Source organism: Elaeis guineensis, chromosome 6 (genome assembly GCF_000442705.2).
Source record: "Elaeis guineensis isolate ETL-2024a chromosome 6, EG11, whole genome shotgun sequence".
Lineage (NCBI taxonomy): Eukaryota > Viridiplantae > Streptophyta > Magnoliopsida > Arecales > Arecaceae > Elaeis > Elaeis guineensis.
In genome coordinates this window covers 10,465,385-10,486,611 of record NC_025998.2, presented here as the reverse complement: position 1 = coordinate 10,486,611, position 21,227 = coordinate 10,465,385, and the positions used below count along the sequence as shown (strand labels likewise).

General features: G+C 37.8%; 1 protein-coding gene across 1 annotated transcript; it reads right to left on the bottom strand.

Annotated features, from left to right (window-relative positions):
• Window positions 1-10,724: 10,724 nt before the first annotated feature.
• On the bottom strand, window positions 10,725-19,165 carry LOC105047387 (uncharacterized). Its single transcript, XM_010926303.4, is given in 9 exon segments — window positions 10,725-11,144; window positions 13,621-13,761; window positions 13,844-13,992; window positions 17,420-17,577; window positions 17,847-17,908; window positions 18,130-18,318; window positions 18,492-18,629; window positions 18,707-18,922; window positions 18,925-19,165. Coding segments are annotated over 9 exon segments (1,461 nt in total). The 5' UTR covers window positions 19,156-19,165; the 3' UTR covers window positions 10,725-10,967.
• Window positions 19,166-21,227: the final 2,062 nt, after the last annotated feature.

The following is a 21,227-nucleotide window of genomic DNA, read 5'->3' as shown; positions in this document are numbered from 1 at the left end:
TATAAAGTTATTTTTGAATCTTCTATTTGCATTGTAACTAGTCCTATTAATGATGGCATTAAATTTGTTGGACATAGACATGGTAATATTTATATGGTAGATTTGAATGATCTATCAAAGATAAACATACAATGCCTAGTATCTTTGAATGCCAAGATTAATGAGACTAGTTGGCTTTGGCATCGTAGGCTTGCACATATTAGCATGCATTCACTTTCAAAACTAATTAAGAAGGAATTGGTTCTTGGTTTGCCAAAATTGAATTTTAAAAAGGATAGAATCTGTGATGCATGCCAACTAGGTAAACAAACAAGAGTTTCATTTAAATCTAAAAATATTGTTTCAACCTCTAGACCTTTAGAGCTATTGCACATGGACTTATTTGGACCTACTAGAACTACTAGTCTAGGAGGAAAACGATATGGTTTTGTAATTATTAATGATTTCTCTCGTTTTACATGGGTTTTCTTTTTGGCACACAAGGATGAAACTTTTCAAATTTTCACTAAATTTTATCGAAAAGTCACTAATGAGAAAGGATTTTCAATTCAAAATATTCGAAGTGATCATGGAACTGAATTTGAAAATCAAGATTTTGAAAAATTTGTGATGAAAAAGGAATAGGTCATAATTTCTTTGCACCTAGGACACCCCAACAAAATAGGATAGTAGAAAGAAAAAATAGAACTCTAGAAGAAATGACCCATACCATGCTATGTGAAAGCAACCTTCCAAGATACTTTTGGGCGGAAGCTATTAACACAGCATGTTACATTTTAAATCGTGCTTTGATTAGATAAATTTTAAAGAAAACCCCCTATGAGCTTTGGAAAGGAAGAAAACCTAATAGTGCATATTTTCATATTTTTGGTTGCCGATATTTTGTATTAAATAATGGTAAAGAAAGACTTGAAAATTTTGATGCAAAATCAGATGAAGCAATTTTTTTTGGTTACTCCTCCACTAGTAAAGCTTTTAGGATTTTTAACAAAAAAACCTTAGTAGTGGAGTGAATACATGTTGTCTTTGATGAATCTAACGATCTTCCTTCAAAGAAGAATGAAGGTGTTGATGATGCAGATCCTCTTATAGAACGAATGAAGGAGATCACTCTGAAGGATTCAACAATTCAAGATGATGAGGAACATGAAGACAAACAGGATGAGGGAGGTGAAGAACATCAAGAATAACCTTAAAGTACAAATGACCTACCCAAAGAATGGAGGTATGTTCACAATCATCCTAAGGAGCTAATTATTAGTGATCCTATGCATGGGGTAAGAACTCGTTCTTCACTTAAAAATGTATTTAATCATTGTGCTTTTGTCTCTCATCTTGAACCTAAAACCATTGAAGAAGCTGAAAATGATTATAATTGGATTAATGCAATGCAAGAAGAACTTAATCAATTTGAAAGAAATAATGTATGGACTTTAGTATCAAGACCTAAAAATTATTCAATAATTGGCATAAAATGGGTCTTTAGGAATAAATTAGATGAACATGGAAATGTAATAAGAAATAAAGCAAGATTGATTGCTAAAGGTTATAATCAAGAAAAAAAAATTGATTTTGATGAGACCTTTGCACCTATTGCTAGATTAGAGGCAATTAGACTTCTACTTGCATATGCTTGCTTTATGAAATTTAAATTATTTCAAATGGATGTCAAAAGTGTATTTTTAAATGGATACATTGCTGAAGAAGTCTATGTAGAACAACCCCCAGGTTTTGAAAATCATGCTTTTTCTAATCATATTTTTAAATTAAATAAAGCTCTATATGGTTTGAAACAAGCACCCAGGGCTTGGTATGAAAGGCTAAGCAAATTTTTACTTAATAATAATTTCTCAAGAGGCAATGTAGATGCAACCCTTTTCATTAAAAGAAATCAAGATGATATATTAATTATACAAATATATCTTGATGACATTATCTTTGGGTCTACTAATGAATCTCTTTGTCAAGATTTTGCAAAGCTCATGCAGGGAGAGTTCGAGATGAGTATGATGGGAGAACTTACATTCTTCTTCGGACTCCAAATCAAACAAATAAAGGAAGGAATCTCCATCACCCAAAGCAAGTACACAAAGAAATTACTCAAAAGATTTGGAATGGAGAACTCCAAAGCAATTGGCACACCCATGAGCCCTTCATGTAAGCTTGACAAGGATGAAGAAGGTAAAAGTGTAGACGTAAAATATTATAGAGGTATGATTGGCTCTCTATTATATTTAACTGCAAGTAGACCTGATATCATGTTTAGTGTTTGTCTTTGTGCTCGATTTCAATCTAATCCTAAAGAATCTCACCTGAATGCTGTTAAAAGAATCCTTAGATATTTAAATGGTACTCAAACTCTAAGATTATGGTACTCTAAGGACTCATTAATTGATTTAATAGGATATTCAGATGCTGATTTTGCTAGATGTAGATTAGACAGAAACAGCACTAGTGAAACTTGCCAATTTTTTGGAGTTAACCTAATCTCCTGGTTTAGCAAGAAATAAAATTCGGTAGCACTGTCTACGGCCGAGGCCGAATATATTACAGTCGGAAGTTGTTGTGCTCAAATCTTGTGGATTAAGCAACAACTCAAAGATTTTGGTATCAAACTTAATAAAACACCTATAAGATGTGATAACACTAGTGCCATAAATCTTACTAAAAATCTAATTCAGCATTCTAGGTCTAAACATATTAAAATCAGGCATCATTTTATAAGAGAACATGTTCAAAATAAAGATATAATTCTTGACTATGTTTGTACTGAAAAATAATTAGCCGACATCTTTACAAAGGCCCTAAGTGAAGATAGATTCTGTGAAATTAGGAGAGAACTAGGAATTCTTGATCCATCTGCTTAAATATCTCTCTGATTCCAAAGAATCAATGTCAAAAATTCTTTGAACTCAATTCTCATCATTTCTCTTGGACCTAAAAGCTCAAAATTATCATTCTCATAACTATTCATAAAGCAAATATCCTTCTCCCAGAGTTTAGAATTTTTTCGAAATTTGTTCATCATTTTCTTGAAATTTTGTGAATCATGAGTCGACCCATTAGGGTCGACCCAATGGCATACTTGCAATTTTCGGCCAAAATCCCACGGGTTCCTCTCCTATTTGGTTAAAATCCCATTCATGAGCCGACCCACTCCATCTTCGTCTTCCTCCCTCCAAAACCCAAAGTCCTCTTCTTCTTCCTCTCCAAATCCAAGGTCTACCCCCAAGATCTTTCTCCCATCACCCTTTCACCTCAAATCACCCCTTGGGAACTGAGCTCTACCCATTTTTCTCCCTTGATTGGAGCGGTTGGAGCGTGCCCTAGCTCCTACCCTTCTCCTCCAAATCGGGGTTTCTCTCCTCCAAAAATTCCTTTCCATCCCCTAATAACCCTCTATCTCCTCACACATTTGATCTCCCAAGTCTCCTTGCTTGCTCTGGTGGTGGAAATGGCTCCAAAAATGAAGCTCCCACAAAGAAGGAAGTCGGTCCGTGAGTTGGAAGAGGGCGTGCGCAGGAAAAGACAGGCATCTCATACCTCTTCTGCTTCCATTCCTGTTTCGGCATCTGCTCCAGGTTCTTCTCAGTCTCCATTAAGCCCCAGTAAAATTTTCTTATCTGTTAGAAAGGTAGAACCCGGGAAAAATGTAGACTTCAGATTTTTTGAAAAAGAGGGGTTCTCCATTGGTTCAAAAATCAAAGATCAAGGTTGGAGATTTTACTATTCACTTAAAGAAGTTACCTATGTGGATTTGGTTAGAAAATTTTATCTGAACTTGTGCTATGGCAATGGAACAGTAACATCCACTGTTAAGGGTATAGATATCTGTTTAGATCCTGTACTTTTGGGAGAGATTCTTCATTTACCCTGTGAGGGATACTCAAACATTGAACTCCCAGTCAAGGAAGAAGGAATTAATGTGATTTTAGGAGGAACCTTCTCGGGAAGCCTAAATAAACTAGAAGCCAAGATCCTGTCCATTGAAATGAGGATACTACATCAATTGGTAACAAAGCTTTTCTTCCCTAGAAGTGGTAGACATGACCTCCTTTCAGGCCGAGACATCTACATCATGTTTCATGTGATTACCCAAACCCCCCTAAACCTCCCTGCATTAATGATAGAAGCTATGAGGAAAACCCTGAATAGATCCAAGGCACATCTGCCTTTCGGTATGGCTCTCACTTTGGTATTCAAGAGGTTTGGAGTTAGTTTTGAGGGGGAGGCAGCAGCTAGGCTCTCTCACTCTGACATCATCAACCAACATACTTTGCACTGCATGGGATTTACTAGGACTGATGGTGGTTGGATTAAGGGTGCAGAAGAGAGAGTTGAGGACAGAGCTGAGGAAGAAGGTCCTTCATCACCTCTCCATGATTTCAGGACAGCATCTCCAGACATTCAGTTCGTTTCAGATCCCGAGGCTGGCCCTTCAAAGTCTACTAGGAGGCACACTCCAGTCCAGTAGCCAGACAGCAGAGCATATCTCTCAGAGATCAGATTGGCTGATGACCAGATTGAGATGATCTCTCAGCGTGTGGCTTCCTTACTTTTTCGACAGTAGGGCACTTTAGCTTTTGCACAGGGATCCACATCACTTGATGCATCTGATCAGACTTTGATCCCTCACATCTTCACTGTCTTCCAGATGATCTCAGATCAGTCAGTTCGCATTTAGCAGTTTGAGGGTTACATATTGAGACTGACTGGGAGAGTACTTGACTTGCAGGGGCAAGTGTTAGCTCTGGCACATCCACAGCCACAGGAGTGCACTACTGAGGTCTCAGACCTATCTATGGAGGCAGCCAGACTTAGAGGAGTATTAGAGAGTGGATTTAATTTCCTGAGGAGAGAGATCAGAGGCTCTAGTGAGCATGCATCCACCCAGTTCACTACACTGCTACAGTCTGTCTCGAGAGCTCTGAACCTTCTAGACACTATCAGACTCTCTCTTGCAGTTCAGTCTGTTGCTTCTCAGCCTTCAGGATCATCTCGTCCGCCCACTCGTGCCGGCACCTCCACTCGTGGCAGAGGCAGACGGGGTAGAGGACAAGTCCTTGGTCGTGATCCTTCATCTCCCCACCCTATCTCCGATATATCTGACTCTGATCCATCCAGTCATGAGCTCTACTAGATCCTTGTAGTTAGTCTTGACTTTTGTTTCTTTCTAGGATCTATCTTTTGGGCCATGTAATGATGTTGACTGATTGACTTTTATGTTTTGGTATATGTATTGAAACAACTATATGGTATCAGTCACTTTTTGATTATATATATATCTACTCTTTGACTTTTAACGTATGACCTTCAAATTGAGTTACTTTCAATGATGTGCATGCTTAAAATACTATGAATTGCAATTTCATATCTATGATATCCAATAGTATATCTTTTATAATTGCTGTGTTCAGGGGGAGTAAAATAATACGCAATTAGTAAAATTAATGTTAGTAAAAGAAGCTAAAGAAGTAACATTAGTAAAATTAGTTCCATCAAAAGAAAGAAAAAGAGAAAATGTATTCAAAAAAAAATGGGGAGTAAACAATTTTAAACAATTTTTGTTGATGCTGTCAAAAAGGGAGAGAAATTAAAGAATCAAAAGCAAATTGAGTAAATTGTTAAGCAAAAGCAAATGAGCAAACTTTCAAATTAATTCTTAGACATGCTCTGGTACCAAAATTAATTAATCAAATGAGCAAATTTTCAAGATGTTAAGCAATTGAAAAACAAGCAAATGAGCAAATGAGATATTTTCAAATGAGCAAAGAGCAAATTTTCAAAATTCTTAGGCAAATTCTGCTTGCTCTGATAACAAAAAAAAATTTCTGCTCTAATACCAAAATCACATAATCAAATGAGCAAAATTTTAAATTATTAAGCAATAGGCAAATTGTTAGGCAAATGAGCAACACAAGCAAATGGGCACATGTATCATATACCAAAGAATCAATCTTCTTTTCAAGCAAATGCACTTATAAGTAATTTTCAAGTTGGTAGCAAATTTCTCATTTATCTTCAAACTACCTATAATGCATTTCATTCCTTTGAAATTCATGCTCATTGTTTCATATATATGCTTTTGCTCAAGTATTTTGTCATCATCAAAAAGGGAGAGATTGTTGCTCCTTGGATTGATTTTGATGATTACAAAGCATTTGAAGAGGTACTAATGACTTTCGCTTGAAAAAGACTTATTGCTTTTTCAGGGGCAAAATCGTAATTTTACCAAATCCTGATTTGAAAGCATCAAGTGATAGAACAAAAGATTTGTGATCTATTAATGAAAATTTTATTATTTTTGGACTTATATTTTGAAAGATATTCATGTTTGAAAAATATGAGTCGACCCCATGAGTCGACTCATGGCACATGAGCTGATTGGCACGCAGACTTTTTGGCCGGCACAGGCTTGGCACAGCCTGTGAGTCGACCCATGAGTCGACCCCCAAGGCATGAGTCAACCCTATGAGTCGACCCCTGCTGTTTTTAGGCCAAAAATTACAAAACCTTATCTTCTGATTGTTTTTTGTTGTTTTTCCATAGAGGTCGACCCATGAGTCGACCCATGAGCATGAGTCGACCCCTGTGACGGGAATGTTCCGCAACGGCTAGTTTTTAACCCGTTTTAAGTATTTTTAATGCTCATTTAATGTGGTCTAACGGCTCTATTTCAGCCCAGATTGTTCTCCACCATTTCTTAAAGCTATAAAAGGGACAAAAAGGTGGGAATCATCAAGAAGAGAGATTTTGAAAAGAGAATTTCAAGCTAACTTTTCAGCCCTAAGCAAGAGCTCACTCAAAGCATTCAAGAAGCCTTTAATCCAAGCTCACCAACTCCTCAAGTGCACATTCAAGTCTCCAACCACCTTGAGGAAATCAAAAAGAGTCTTCTTCCTTTTGAGTAAAGTGTATTTAAAGCCTCATTCGCTCATTAAAGGAGCTTCTTGTGTATTTTCTGTGCTATTCATTTTTATACTCTATTTGAGTTATTATTTTTGTTTTGGAAGGGTTCCAAAACAAGGGAAGGTTGATCCGAACCTTGAATCGGAGTGTATTGGGTTGGCTTGTACCCAAGAAATAAGTGGACTAGCTTGGGATAGCTAGAGTCGGAGTTTCCGACGTTTGTATTCAGGTTGAATACAAGTTAGTGGATTGGAATTCTCAAGTAGGAGCTTGGGGAGTGGATGTAGGTGCAAGGTTGGCACAGAACCACTATAAATCCTTTTGTTTGTGTTGTGCCTAATTGCTCTTCTTTAAAATTTCTTTATTCTCTTGCATTCTTGCATTCAACCATTAGCCTTGAATCAACTATACTCTCCTCATTTATTTAGCTATTGTTAAACATTTGTTGTAAGTCATAAGTTAAGTTTAAAATTTTTAGAAACCCAATTCACCCCCCCTCTTGAGTTGCATAGCTGGGCAACAAACGGTCCGGATGAAGTCATTCAAATCAAGACCTCTTCAGATATCGACACGTGGTTACATCAAGACGACCATTGATCAGACGGTTAGACGCACCTACTCCCAGATCACGCCACCTCACCATTATCCGCATGAACAGTATAGAGCCAATGACATCCAGACACGTGGTCAAAATCATTAGTCAGAATCAAATCGTCCGGATTCTCTGGACGTCGAATTATCTTCTCAAAACGACATCTCAATGATGATCTCACAGTTATCGAAACAACAAAATAGCTGGAGACCTCTTATATTTCAAAAAATCATTAATGCCTGCAGCCGAATCGGGGCTCGAAATAGCATGTGACAACTCCCTTCGTCCAACATGATAGATCACGTGATGACATGCATGTCAGACTACTTTGGACTTGGGAGTAGGGGACAACTGTTGGGACAATTCAACCGACCCCCAATACCGACTCTAAATCGGCCTCATGGACACAAAATGCCGACTAACAATCAGTTGGCCGACCTACAGTCGGCTATCCTCAGCCATCGACAGACCTAACCACAACAACTCGGCTAATCTTAGATTGATGACCATCGACATATCAGAGTTACCGACCGATGCTTATTCGGATCTCCACGACTACTACCGACATACGATCGATGTACTATTATTACCGACATATAGTCAGCTTATCTGAAACTATCAGTGCAGAAAACGCATAATGGTCAAAACATGATCAGTAGTGGGTATAACTACCTATCCCACGATCACATAATACCGAAACGTGCGGGATCTATGTGTCTAACCGTTACAGACGGTTACCAACTACTCGTCTATAAAATGAGGTAAATGAACAGCATTTGGTAAAACACTTCTGAGCTGATACTCTGCCACTTTCAAAATTCTATCTGTTGTTCACCACTTCCCACTGACTTAAGCATCGGAGGGTCCCCGCCGGACACAACTCTGATCAGTGTTGACTTCTTTTGTAGGTGCTCCTCTCCGATGACGGATGCAATAGAAAATTGACCGCAACAGCAGTATTATAAATTACGATATTAAATTATCAGCCATCTGGATAGATTGCCAGCTACCAAATGTAATCTAAAAATTTTGTCTTAAATTTAGTCTCATATTAGAAAGGAATAAAATTTTTAATGTATTTATAAATTATCTTTTCTTATCCATCTTTGAGGGCTTTGGGAGGATATTGGTTTATCATGTAGTTTGAATAATTCTGAAGTTTATCAAAATTTTTATTTAAAAATAATTTCCAATTTAATAAAACTCTGTTTTGAGGAAGATTCTTGTAATGGGCTGCTGCCATCTTGGTTCCTTGCCTTCCTCTTAGGCACGTCCCTTCGACATCCGATGTAAATCCTGTTCAAGTGGATAGAGGCCTATAAAAGAACATTTTTCTATCACATGCATCAGATTTTACACATGTACGTCCCTCATGGATACATGTGTTGCCCCACATATATTCCAAGTGGGAAGATACAGAGACATATCAAGCAAGAGGGATCGGGATCCAGTGTATACAGCGAAACAAAGGACAAATCAAATTTTCCATGCAACCGAAAGACATCTTTCTTTATCAAATCAAAAAAAACAGACATCTTTGTTCCTTAGTGTGAACGTCTGCATGGGAGTTGACATTTTCATTTCTTCAATTGTGGTGTGGTGGGAGAATCGAATAGGTTCGGCGATGGCGACGTCATTCCCTCGGTAACATTTAACCGGAAATGCACAACGTCAAAAAAACAAAAGAAAAAACAAAACAAAACAAAAGAGGACCGTAAGCTCCTGCAAATATTTTTTATGACCTGAGCATGATGAACAGCTCAAACGGGCTAGGGAGGGAACAAGAGTTATACCGGACCCTATCGAGAGAACAGTTGAATTCGGCTGGAACTTTTTCTTTCTTTCTTTCTTTTCTTTCTCTTTTTTTTTTTTTTTTTTTTTGTTTTCTCTCCCTCTTTGGTATACTCATGCCTTTGTGTACACATGCATGCACTTATATGGTTATATATACATGTACATGTGTGCAATTTCGTTGTCGTTACGGTAAACCAGTGAGATTTGGATTCACAATTGAGTCTAATCTCCCAGTTTCTTCATTCTACGTATCAAATAAATCCTTATAGATTGGTATATAGCATACCGATACCTGTTGTGATTGTGTTATGTATTGATAAGTTTGGTCTTTAAATATATATATATATATATATATATATATATATATATATATATATATATATATATATATATTAGACAATAAAGGAAGCTCAAGTAAAATATGTCGGTGTGCAAATCTATGTTTTTCACTAGTAGAAACGCACTCTAAAAGAAATTATCACTGAGAATAACTTTCGATCTGCATAACAAAAGATGGAACGACGATTCATTTATTCCCTTCAACACATTCAACATACGACTCCACTTAAAAAGTGGCTCGTCTTCTATCTTACAATCCTATCGACCACTTGATTTGACAGCCCCTTCTAGGATTCTAGGATTCAAAATCTTTCTTGGCAGTGAATGATCTTCCACTCATTAATGGATGTGACTCCACTTCTTCCTAAGAAGTGAAGATTTGATTTTCTCTAACATGGACATCTAGCGATCCAGGAAAGTTTTAACCTACTTTTGCGTTGATATTGAGAAACAGACAGTTTGGACTCTAAACTGGTTTGCTCATGGAGTTTTGAGTCAACTTCCCACATTTATTAAGGATAAAAGTCCGTACAAAGATGAAGTTACGAAAAGGATTTTTTTTTTTTTTTTCGGGGGGGAATACAGTTACGAAAAGGAATTTACAGAAGAATCATAGACAAGAATGGACCCAATTCTTATGCAATAAAATACCAAACTATAAGAGCATTACAGTACCACAAAATATGACAAGGCACAAACATGATCCTTGCGAAATGTCAAATCAAAAACACATAAGCTGCAAATCTAGGCAGTTGATGCGATGTCAAATGAAACCAACGTTACCTTACCCATCTGTAAAAAAGGGAATTATAGCTTTCAGGCCATGTCTAACAACAATTTTTTGTGTTTCAGTCTGTTCCAGAAACTAAACTTTAGAACTGCATATGAATTCAGAAAATGTTTGATGCTTCAGACCTCTCCCACCAGTGATCTTTTTTGGGAAATTCAGGTGTAAAATATCAAACGAAAACAACCTGTATCCTAATACATCTCCGTTAATACTCCACATGCCATGCAGAGAACCACAGGATGAACTTTATTGGTAAAATTGATGTGCTTGAATGACAGAGATGACCAAGCATGAATCCTGTTCTGACCCCAAATCATCTCTTTTGATTGCAAAGCAATGGCTTTAATCTACATACTAGGAAGTCAACTCAAGATGATAGTCATACACAGATGAGATGATGGATGACCACAGCAATGACATTGAACCTTCTTTTCAGACTTCAACACTTGATGATGTGACAACATTTAATTGACAATTTGAATAAGATCAGATGACTGTAACTGAAAAACCAACTTAGTTAAATGAAATAGTGTACAATTAATTTCAGCCAAATGATCCATTCAATACAGATAATTGTCCAGAATCTCCATTCAATAGGAAAACCTCCAGAGGGGTGTACGATGAGGTTGATGATACAAACCTAGTTGATGGCTGCAAAATTTTGCTTCCTTTAGGACACTGGATCGTAAGGACACGTGGGCCAGTTCGCATCTTCCAGATCTGCCAAGCACAGCATATTCAACTCAGTGTATATGAAGAACAGATAACCAATCAAGATGTAGTAGTCTGATATGCCTAATGATATGTATCTTCCAATGTATTGCACATCATCTGAACTGCAGCGGGATGGTACTTGCAGATGGTGGTGCAGGAAAAATAGCCAGCCCCACCACCTCCAAAATTAATCCTTATTATACATCACTTGCAATGTCAGTCAAGCCTCACTCCATATTTAAAAAAAAATATTCATTCTGAAATGTTTCGCACCTCTTGTTTTCCTATTATGACAAATTTAAGAGATTTTGACAGAGCATCTAATAAAGTATATTAAAGCGTTCCACGATATTAGATAAATTCAACGTTCATAAGACAATGGGGTATTCATGCTACCTACATAATAGACTAAATTTCATAGCATAAGCATCTATAAGTCTCAAAACTAATGTGATTAGTTCAAGTAAGTCCAGCAGAACTTCATTTAATAGCCAGTCCCCCTAATCCAGCCAGCAGTCCTCACCATTGTAATTCAGGTTAGCAATCAGCATCCTTGCTTCCTCTGGTGAGAACACTACAAAAAGCTTATAGTTCATGTAGGAGCAAGCCCATGGTCAGAAGCCAAAACAAGGATTCATGTTAAAGAAATCTGATAGAGAGGATGATCAAATAAGTTGAAAGAGAGGAATTGATAGAGTCGATCAACTAGATTTAGCTCTTGATAGGGATGAATCATGGAAAGAATTGAAGTTTCAATAGGTAAGATGTGAGTTCATCCAATGCTGTGTCAGAAGGAATCTTTCATCATATCTTAACTCACATCAGCTAAGATGTGAGTCATTATATTGATGGGGCTTCAGCTAAAATCAAAAGGGTACCTCTAAGTCATCATATTCCAGGGGAAAGCTCTATAAAACCAAAACAGGGGATAGGCAAAGCTGTATGTTTGGAGTGACATTGGTCATCACATGTAAACAAAGTTTACTAACAAGTATAATTGTTACATGCAATATGAATAAGTACAACCACCAAAATACACACAAAACTAACATTCACCATCTCAGTACCAGACCCTGAACCAGTAAATCCTATGATAGTGTCGGTACGCAGTTCGGTATAATATAGTAGTGTCAGTATGGGGCAGTATGGTGTACCGGTACAATACAGTACGCCCGTATCGGATAGTATGGGAGCACGCCATGCACAAAACCAATAAGTTACCCATGCAAAATAACTGTGGCAAATTTATGGATGTCTGGAACAAATGATGAAGCAACCAAGTGATGCAAGGGCCAACATGACTATCAACCAATGGATATCAAGTGAAATTCAGTTCCAGTGGAATCAACAGCATGGACAATCCTTTACGACAACATTAAACTAATTAGGACCCATTCAATCCAGAGACATCCCAAGGTAATGATGACCTTTGATGCTAAACAAATTCTATTTCCTTCTTTATGAATTGAGGTTAACACCACCCATGTAGGTGAACGTCAATAGTATGTGCTACATCCAAAGTGAAACCTGGAAAACTAGGAAAAAACCCATCTCTTAGTTTGGTAGTTTAAATTCATGCAGCAAGTGAATGACCCTCCATGATCCCTCCTGACTGGAGCAAAGTTCAGACACAAAGGAAGCGAAGTTTAACATGAGGATTTGTACTCTTACCTGAGCAAGAATAGGTAAGCATGCTAGATGTGGGGGGCATAAATGAAACAGGTTCAGAATTTCATCATGTATTGGACGAGCATGGTAGTAATTATGACGCCAATTTCAAATTTGTGACAAAACTAAGAACATAACTTGATAATAGTTACAAGATAGGAAGATTTAATATAGCTTGACAAGGAGCGAACTACAGAAAAACCAACTTGGTCCAAATAATGTCCCATAAATTCCAAAGATAGCCCCTACAAAATGAGCAACAGGATGGTACATGGGTTTGTTACCACACCTAGCTTATCTGAAAATGCATGTTATGTCAAATGATACTCACATGGATGCAAGGTACCATAAGTACAAAATTCATTAAGTGAACCGCTATTCATGAAGGCATTGGGCATACTGGCTATCATTACAAGTTTAATGGCCAGTACATTGCATCTTCTAAATAAAGTTCGAGATATTATTCCAATTTGAATAATATGGCTTCATTAAAGTATTGCATATCAGAAAGGACTTGCAGAATGTCTACAAATGTTATAAGTTCAATTTATGTAATTCATTTAATTACTCAAAAGCCATACAGGTCATCCAGTTTTTACATCAGTATCACCAAAACAAAAGAATATTTTGTTTTTGAAACCTTGAAAAAAAAAATCTTTTGTTTTTGATACAGGACACTGTTTACTTCTTTTTTTACTTGGCAATTACAAAATAGTAATGTGGAGATATATTCCCTTTCGTTCATTAACGTTGAAAAATAGACAACTGATCAATGAAAGGAAACATGACAATTATGTGAGGATCTAACTTGTACCTCAATTATTCCTTTGCGAGGTGCATGAATTGCCAAACACAAGCAATAGTCACTTTTTGTATATCCATAGAAAGCGGAACTTGATGCTTTATCTCTATTTACCGGTATCTCAATGAACAGACAGCACGCGTCACGATACCCCTAATGAAAAAAATATCTAGAGTAATGAAAAGTAACATTAGAAAAGAAGATGCTAAATGTTAAATTAATGCTGAGGGAGAACCTTCCACAGCCGCACAGCAACAAGTGCCTGGGTGTCAAGTAGCAAGATACGACCAAGAGAATCTGTTATGGCAGCCAATGTACCACCAGGGGACAATGTGAGTTTCTCTCCCTTCCTCGGGGGATCCTTCAAACATGTTAAAGGTGATGCTGCAACAAGTTACAGTGCCAGAAATAAGTTAACATGCATTTCTCATACATGGAAAAATAAATAATGATGAAAGAGTAATAGGTAGTAGCACCTCTATATATTAATCTACTAACACAAAGTACAATGTAATACATGAATTTAAAGTTTTGTGCTTGCATGCAAGTAACCATAACCATAATTTTAACCATCAATCCTTATCCTAACTATTCAGGTTCAGTTTTGTAGATTCATAGTTCGATATGTTTTTGCAATTAGCTGTCGACATACAACCCCCCACCTTTCTCATCCATGCTTGGGACCGCCGGTGGCAGCATTTGCATTTAAACAAATGATTCACAAGTTAAACATCAGCATGTGTTTCACCAGCTAGCTACTACTTTCATTTCCTCAGACTTGGTAAAGATATGTGAAGTTTGTAAATAAGAACGGAGAACGAAAAAGCATAAGTGTTAAAGGAAACAACTCTAAAATATGGCAGCACATGGGTGAGATAAAGAATGGGGCTTATTGGAGATATTCCCTAGAACTAGGAAGAATGTTTTCCAACACATCCTTCCACAAGAGCCAATCTATGTATTGGACAACAATTAAGAGTGAAGTACTGATTGGTCAGTGCTAATCCTATGTAACATACAGTCAACTGAAAATAAAGACTAATAAACCAAAAACAAAATTGATTTCAGCAATTTGAAGATATAAAATCCCACATGAATTTTTTCAATTTGACCACTCTTACTTATTCAGTATTTGATATTAGATCAGATTATTTATTCTTATAGAGATGTACCCAAGAGCAGATTGAAATATACAAAGTCGTCATCACCAAGATAAACATCAAAAGAGCAAAGACATATGCATGAAACATTTTAGGGACTTTTGCAGCATGGTTTGCAACATGGATCAAACTCATTCACAAGAGTAGCAAAAAGTGAATACAGAAAAAAAAGACAAGAAGATTATACTGAAACTTCAGTTTATGATCCAGCTGGTGAAAGAAGATCTAAAAGAAGAGACTCCTAACAATCTACTAAGACAAAAATAAAGGTTCTTGGACATCTATAAGGAAAGATTCAAGGGATTTTTTAAAGTTCAAAGGGATTTTTTAAAGTTCAATCTTGAGAAATCCTATTAGTGTTAAAAAGGTGATCTGCGTAACATCCCAAGACCTCACCCAAAAAGGGTAGCTAGAAGTTGTTATTACGTTCACAAATAGGAACATCACAGTTAGCTCATGGTTAGCCCCAAAAGAGCCCATGTTATAGTCTCCCCTTGTCCACATGGATTGTGGGCTAGGTCGGCATTTATATCATTTGTAATGACTCAAGACCTCATTGAAAAGGCTAGCTAGAAGTTGTAATCTGGGATCCTTGGTCTAATTTAAATATTCAAGATCATCTCAGCACATAAATAATAATATCGAACCATAGAAATGCCCGTACAAATCCTTAACACTATCCTTGTTTCAGTGTCCCCTAGTCCATGTGGGTTATGGATCAGGTCAACTCTGATACCATTTGTGTTTGCTTTGATGCTATTTATAATAACTCAAGACCTCGCCAAAACAGCTAGCTAAAAATTGTAACTTGGGATCCTTGGCCTTATTTAAGTACTCCGGTTCTCCCGGTGTACAATCTATATGGGACAAAACACATAGCAATAAGAGTCCTCACTCTCCCAGATTAAGCTCTATCGTCCTCGCTAAGCTAGGGTCTAATCAAAAATACTATCACAAACACTATGACAAGATCATAGTCGGCCTCATAAGGGCTCATGATATAGTTTTCTCTAGTCCATATGAGCCATGGACTGGGGCAACCCTAATAGCATTTAGAACAATCCAAGACCTCATCCAAAAACGCTAACTAGAAATTGTAATTTGCAATCCTCGGTCTTCTTTAAGTATCCAAGATCTCTTCAACACAAAACTAATATAGGACTAAATACACACCCATGTAGGTTCTCATACTTTCTCCATTAAGCTCTAATGTCTCTCCAACAGAAGAATCCAAATATAAACAAAAGCACCATGACAAGGTCATGGTCAACCCAAAAGGGCCCATGCTGTGGTGTCCCTTAGTCCACATGAGTCGTGGGCTTTGATCGGCTCTAATGTCTAAGATCTCATCCAACAAAACTAGTCAGAAGTTGTAATTTAGGATCCCTGGCATTAAAGTGCTCAAGATCTTCTCTAAGCACAACGAATGTGGGACTAAAAATACACCTGCAAAAGTCCACACAATCTGCAAGCTTGTCTTCTAGGGGCCAAACATGCGGACATGGGTCTATGTCTAGAAAGCTGACTAGTGTGCTACCATGGAAGAGAAAGGAATAACCGGTGCTTCATAATGTATTTGGAAGATCAAATGTAACACTAGATTGTACCTCTTCAAAATGGATTTGGAAATTGTTGCAAGAGGTTTCTATATAGAAGAGGCCTGGGCTAGTTAGCTTGCACCAAATGTGGAGAAAAAGCCAAGGATAAAGATCATACTATTTTCAAATGGCATTTTACATTTACTTGGTTATAGGTGTGTTCTAAACTCTCTTTAGATACTATGACTGCTAGGGAGTTCCTCGACATGTGGCATGTTCAGCCAAAAGTCATATTTACATTTAGGTATAAGAATGCCCATATATGTTGATGTAGCAAAATTCTTGGTATAAGAAATAAGACAAAATAGAAATCAAAATATACTTGCTGGGAATTGAATAAGATATTAACTATCGTATATGCATCTTGGTTTACAATATGATAAATTAAATCATTAAGGTAAAGAGACCAGGGGAAAAAATGAATTACCTGATCAATTTTATGCATGCAATCAGTAAAAAAAGTTAGGAGATAAAATGATGGTGACATATGAAAGAATTTGAGTTAATATGTCAAAGTGAACCAAAGCAAGATATGTGAACACAGCTCTCCTTAAAACTTGTCAATTCTTCTAACAAATATCTCAAAAAGGAAATAGTCTACCAGTGATGGCTCATGAACTTTGCAGCCCACCTCAAATGTAACAATGAGATTTACAATAAGATTTGTAAATTAGGGTTGAATGCAAATGATCAGCCTATAAATACCATGTTATGCACATACCATAAATAAATTGAAAATGGAAATACAGCATAATAGAATAAGGACAAGTATGGAATTACATAATAGCATACTGGGTTCTCAACTGGCAAACACCAGCATTTGATCCCAATTTCATGTTCACATTGGAAAGGAAAACTGTTTTCCCCAGGTGGTCTCATTTTAAGTCTTCATGTATTTACTGAAAGTACATCTCATAATGCATCAAATATTAGCTCTTTTTCCAGACATTGATCATAGAGATGCACGCATTAGTGTGCACTCATAACTTCATGTAGAGCTAAAGGCCCGGGGAAAAAAGAAGAATGTGACAGGAACAGTAACTAGATTTTGACCTTTAGCGAATGGCTGGGGTTTTATGCTGGGCTTCTTTGGTGAGGTTTGCTCACTCCGCCATATCATTTTGGAAAATGATGCCAGGGTCGAAAATGTTGCAGGCACAACCTTTGACAGGATAGCTCCAACTAAGGATCTGCTCCTATCCTCTGAAAGCCTGCATAGCAAGTTATCAACCAAAAGACCACAAGTTATAAAATTCAAAGTTCAGTGCCCAGAGAACTCCAATCCAACTACTACCTTTGGTTACTAGAAACTAGGGAAAGCAATGAAAACAGGTGAAACTATTGATGAATGTTAACTAATTCAGGGCACCCACATTTTGATTTCCATTTCTTTCTCGGTTCTGAAAGCAGAAATAGGGCGTAATAGTTCTGGACAATGAAATGAAATTAAATGGAGACTTCAACGTAGAATTTGACTCACCTATATGCTGATATCACCGCATCCTCTCCAATCGTAACTGCACGGTAATAACGCTGACTTGACTGCCCAGCAATAAAAGCAGCTGAATTCAATACCAGAACAGCCTCAGAGAATTTCCGTTACAGTCAACTCAAAACAACAGCAATAGCATTATGGATGTACAAAAATGGCAGAAAGATAGAAAAAAAGCACTGCAAACAAATGGATTTCCACAGGCCTCAAAGTCTTTAAGATCTATCACACATTAGAAGCAAACATTATATCCAAGATAAGAGTGATTGACCTGGACTTCCAAAAGTGGAGGGGGCATCAGCCCAGTGATGGCGGCATCAGCACAGGACCCAAACTTGTTAACATTCCATAACTGAAACCGTATCCTAGCATAGGAATTCTCATCCTCTATATCCCTATTCTGGAACCTATTCTCCATGATTCGCGACCCTTCCTCTTGAAACCATCTTTGAAGCAAACTCTACACGTTAAAAGGTCAAACATAAACCCTAAACTTATCAAAACTCTCTATCAACTCTTTTGAATACCCAAACAACGTAATGAAACGATGTTCTACGAAAAATAACACAAACAACACCATCAAACTCGCATCTTTTCCAACAGAAACGAAAAAGAAGTAGCAAAAGGAAAAACCTGGATGTCTGAGCCATCAAATCGGGCAATCACACCTGGAAAGACTACACAAAGCTCCATAGAAGACACCGAATCTTGCGAGGAATCGACCTTAGTTTCGCGAAATCTCAGCCTCAGCACACGTCCAGGGTGTATAATCTACAATCAGGAAAGCTCGAATTCAAGATTCACAGAGTCTACATCTTAGAGATCGAGGTAGAGAAAGAAGAGGTGACCTGCTTGTGGATGAGATCGCCGGTCAAGGAGTAGACGAAGAGGAGACCGGCAGAGGTGCCGAGGGCGAGGGCGAGGAGGTCGCCAAATGGGAGCCACTCGATGGCGGAGATGTGGCCGTCGTCGGCGGCGAGGGATGGGCGGATCTTGAGGGGTTGGCGGGGGGAAGAGGGATCGGGGTCCCGATCCCAGCCGAGGACGAGGACGACGGAGCGGGCGAGTGGGCGAGGGCAAGGGCGTCAGGGTGGAGGGCGGCGAGGAGGGAGGGGTCATCGAGCCACCCCTCCCGCTCGCCGGCGCCCAGCTCCTCCAGATCGTCGCAGGCGATGCACCACCTGTGCGTCAGATGCGATCGCCGCGCCATCGGCGAGGGACAGGCGGGGAGATGGCTTGGAGCTTCGCAAAGAAAAAGACACTCGTTACCGGACGCCAACGATATCTCAAGCCTCATCAACTCCTCCAACGGAAGTGAGAAGCTGGATTAAACCCAACCATTATTCCGTTATTTTTTTCTAATAAATATGTATTTTTTTTATTTCTTTGCTTTATGGCCGTAATAACGGCATCATGCATTCATTTGGCCATATAACTGTTCACCTACTAAAATATTTCTTATTTAAAATCTGAAAAATTATTGATCAAAAATATATTTATGTACAATCAGCGATTTTAGCACCCTTTTTTTTTTATTATTTTCCTAGCCATATTACCTTTATCGTACTCCTCAATATTTGACCCATCAGATTACTGTTGCCATAGTTGCCACAGTTTGTTGCTATCATATTGTACTACCCGTGTCACAAGATTGCATAGAAGTTTTTTTCCCATTTTTAATTCTTCTCTTGTATCATCTAATTTGTATGATACGATGAACTTGTGAATCGAACTACTTAGGGCATGATAAAGCCCTTCGGTAAGACATAAAAGCAATAACAAACATGATAATCATAACTTTGTATTACCCATGAATCTGTTTCATTATCTAATTTTTGTGGAGAATCGACTAACAAGTGATCCCAAATTGTGGTTAGGGTGGCAATTAGGCCGAGTCTAGCCAGATAAATATTGGGTTGGATGCAAGATAGAATTAAAAATTATCATAATCGAATTTAATTTATTTATTAAATAAGTCAAAAATTTAAACTTCGAATAATTTTATTAAATAAATAACCTAACAAAATCTATGATGCTTCCATCAAGTTAAATAGTTTAAATAGTGGTAGAGCAGGCTTTGTAATTATGGATGAATATATTTAATTGATTAGACCTGGTGGCAGACAGGTAGAGCATTACTATCATCTTCAATTTCCTCTAACTGCCTCTTGGTTAGGCTTGCAGATAGCTATCAAAACACTCCGGACTCGGCAAGTGTAGTTAAAGGGTGACTCTCTAACCATCATCTCTCGGTTATATAAGTCCCCTTCTAAACCTATTTTGAGTCCCTTCTGCAAAGATCTTTTAGCTTGAAAAGCTGCTTGTTTGTTTGGTGTGCCGCATTTTTCAGACTAATCACGCGGCAAATCGAACAGCAAATTACAAAGCTAATCGAGGTTTAAGAGGGGATATCATGTGGACTGAAGGAGATGCGGTCAAACCTCCATTCATAGCGATTCTACAGCCACATGGATGTTCAATTCCTTCTATCATATATAGAAAAGGTTGGGGCTACTTAAAATCATCCATGACACACCCTAGCAATGTTGATGATTTCTGTCTAGCTGGTGGCTTTCTGGAAGGGCTTTACTCTATCTGTGTCAACATGCGGATTTTCTATTGTTGTTCTGCGGGGTTGTGTCCTTCTTTATCATCTAATCATGACTGATATCAGACTTACATGGGATGTAGGGACAATTATGGTTGGTTCTCTTCCTAGATGCCACGGTTGAAGCTTATGGATTTGTTTTGTTGATCCTAACATTTTTCAAATTATAGTACTGCCTCTGCTTTTTGATCAGACATATTTCTTGTAACTCCTCACAGGGTTCAATGGCGGTATGGCTTATATTCCATGTGCATCATTAGTTCAGCACAACTTCATTTTGTCCGGATGTTCTTGACGGTAGATTTTATAAAATGTATGGAGGCTTGGAGTAAGGAACAAAGCAATGGACTTTGTAGCAAGGGATGACCTCTCATTTCTCTACACCATTATATTAACTGGTGATGCTACCTTATTTCAGGTGTGGAACTTGGGGCGGTGATCAGATGTTTCATCAACTCCCCATAGTCCATCACAGGGCTTTTGGTATATGCCCGCGTTAGCATTCTGCTAGTTATACCAGAGGACTGCTGATTCATGTATTTCTATGTAAGACAACCCCTATGACTGCATTTACATTGAGTGATTCTGCTGTCACAAGCATAGCCCATAACCTCAGGAAATTCAATCTGTTATCAGTAAACATGTCTTCTGACTGGGATGAAGCTACTTATGTTCTTAGCAAGAAAGGTGGTGCAGAAAGTTTGGAGCTTAGCTTCAACAATTTGATACTGTTTTGAACCTTTTAATTTCAGCTGTGTTGG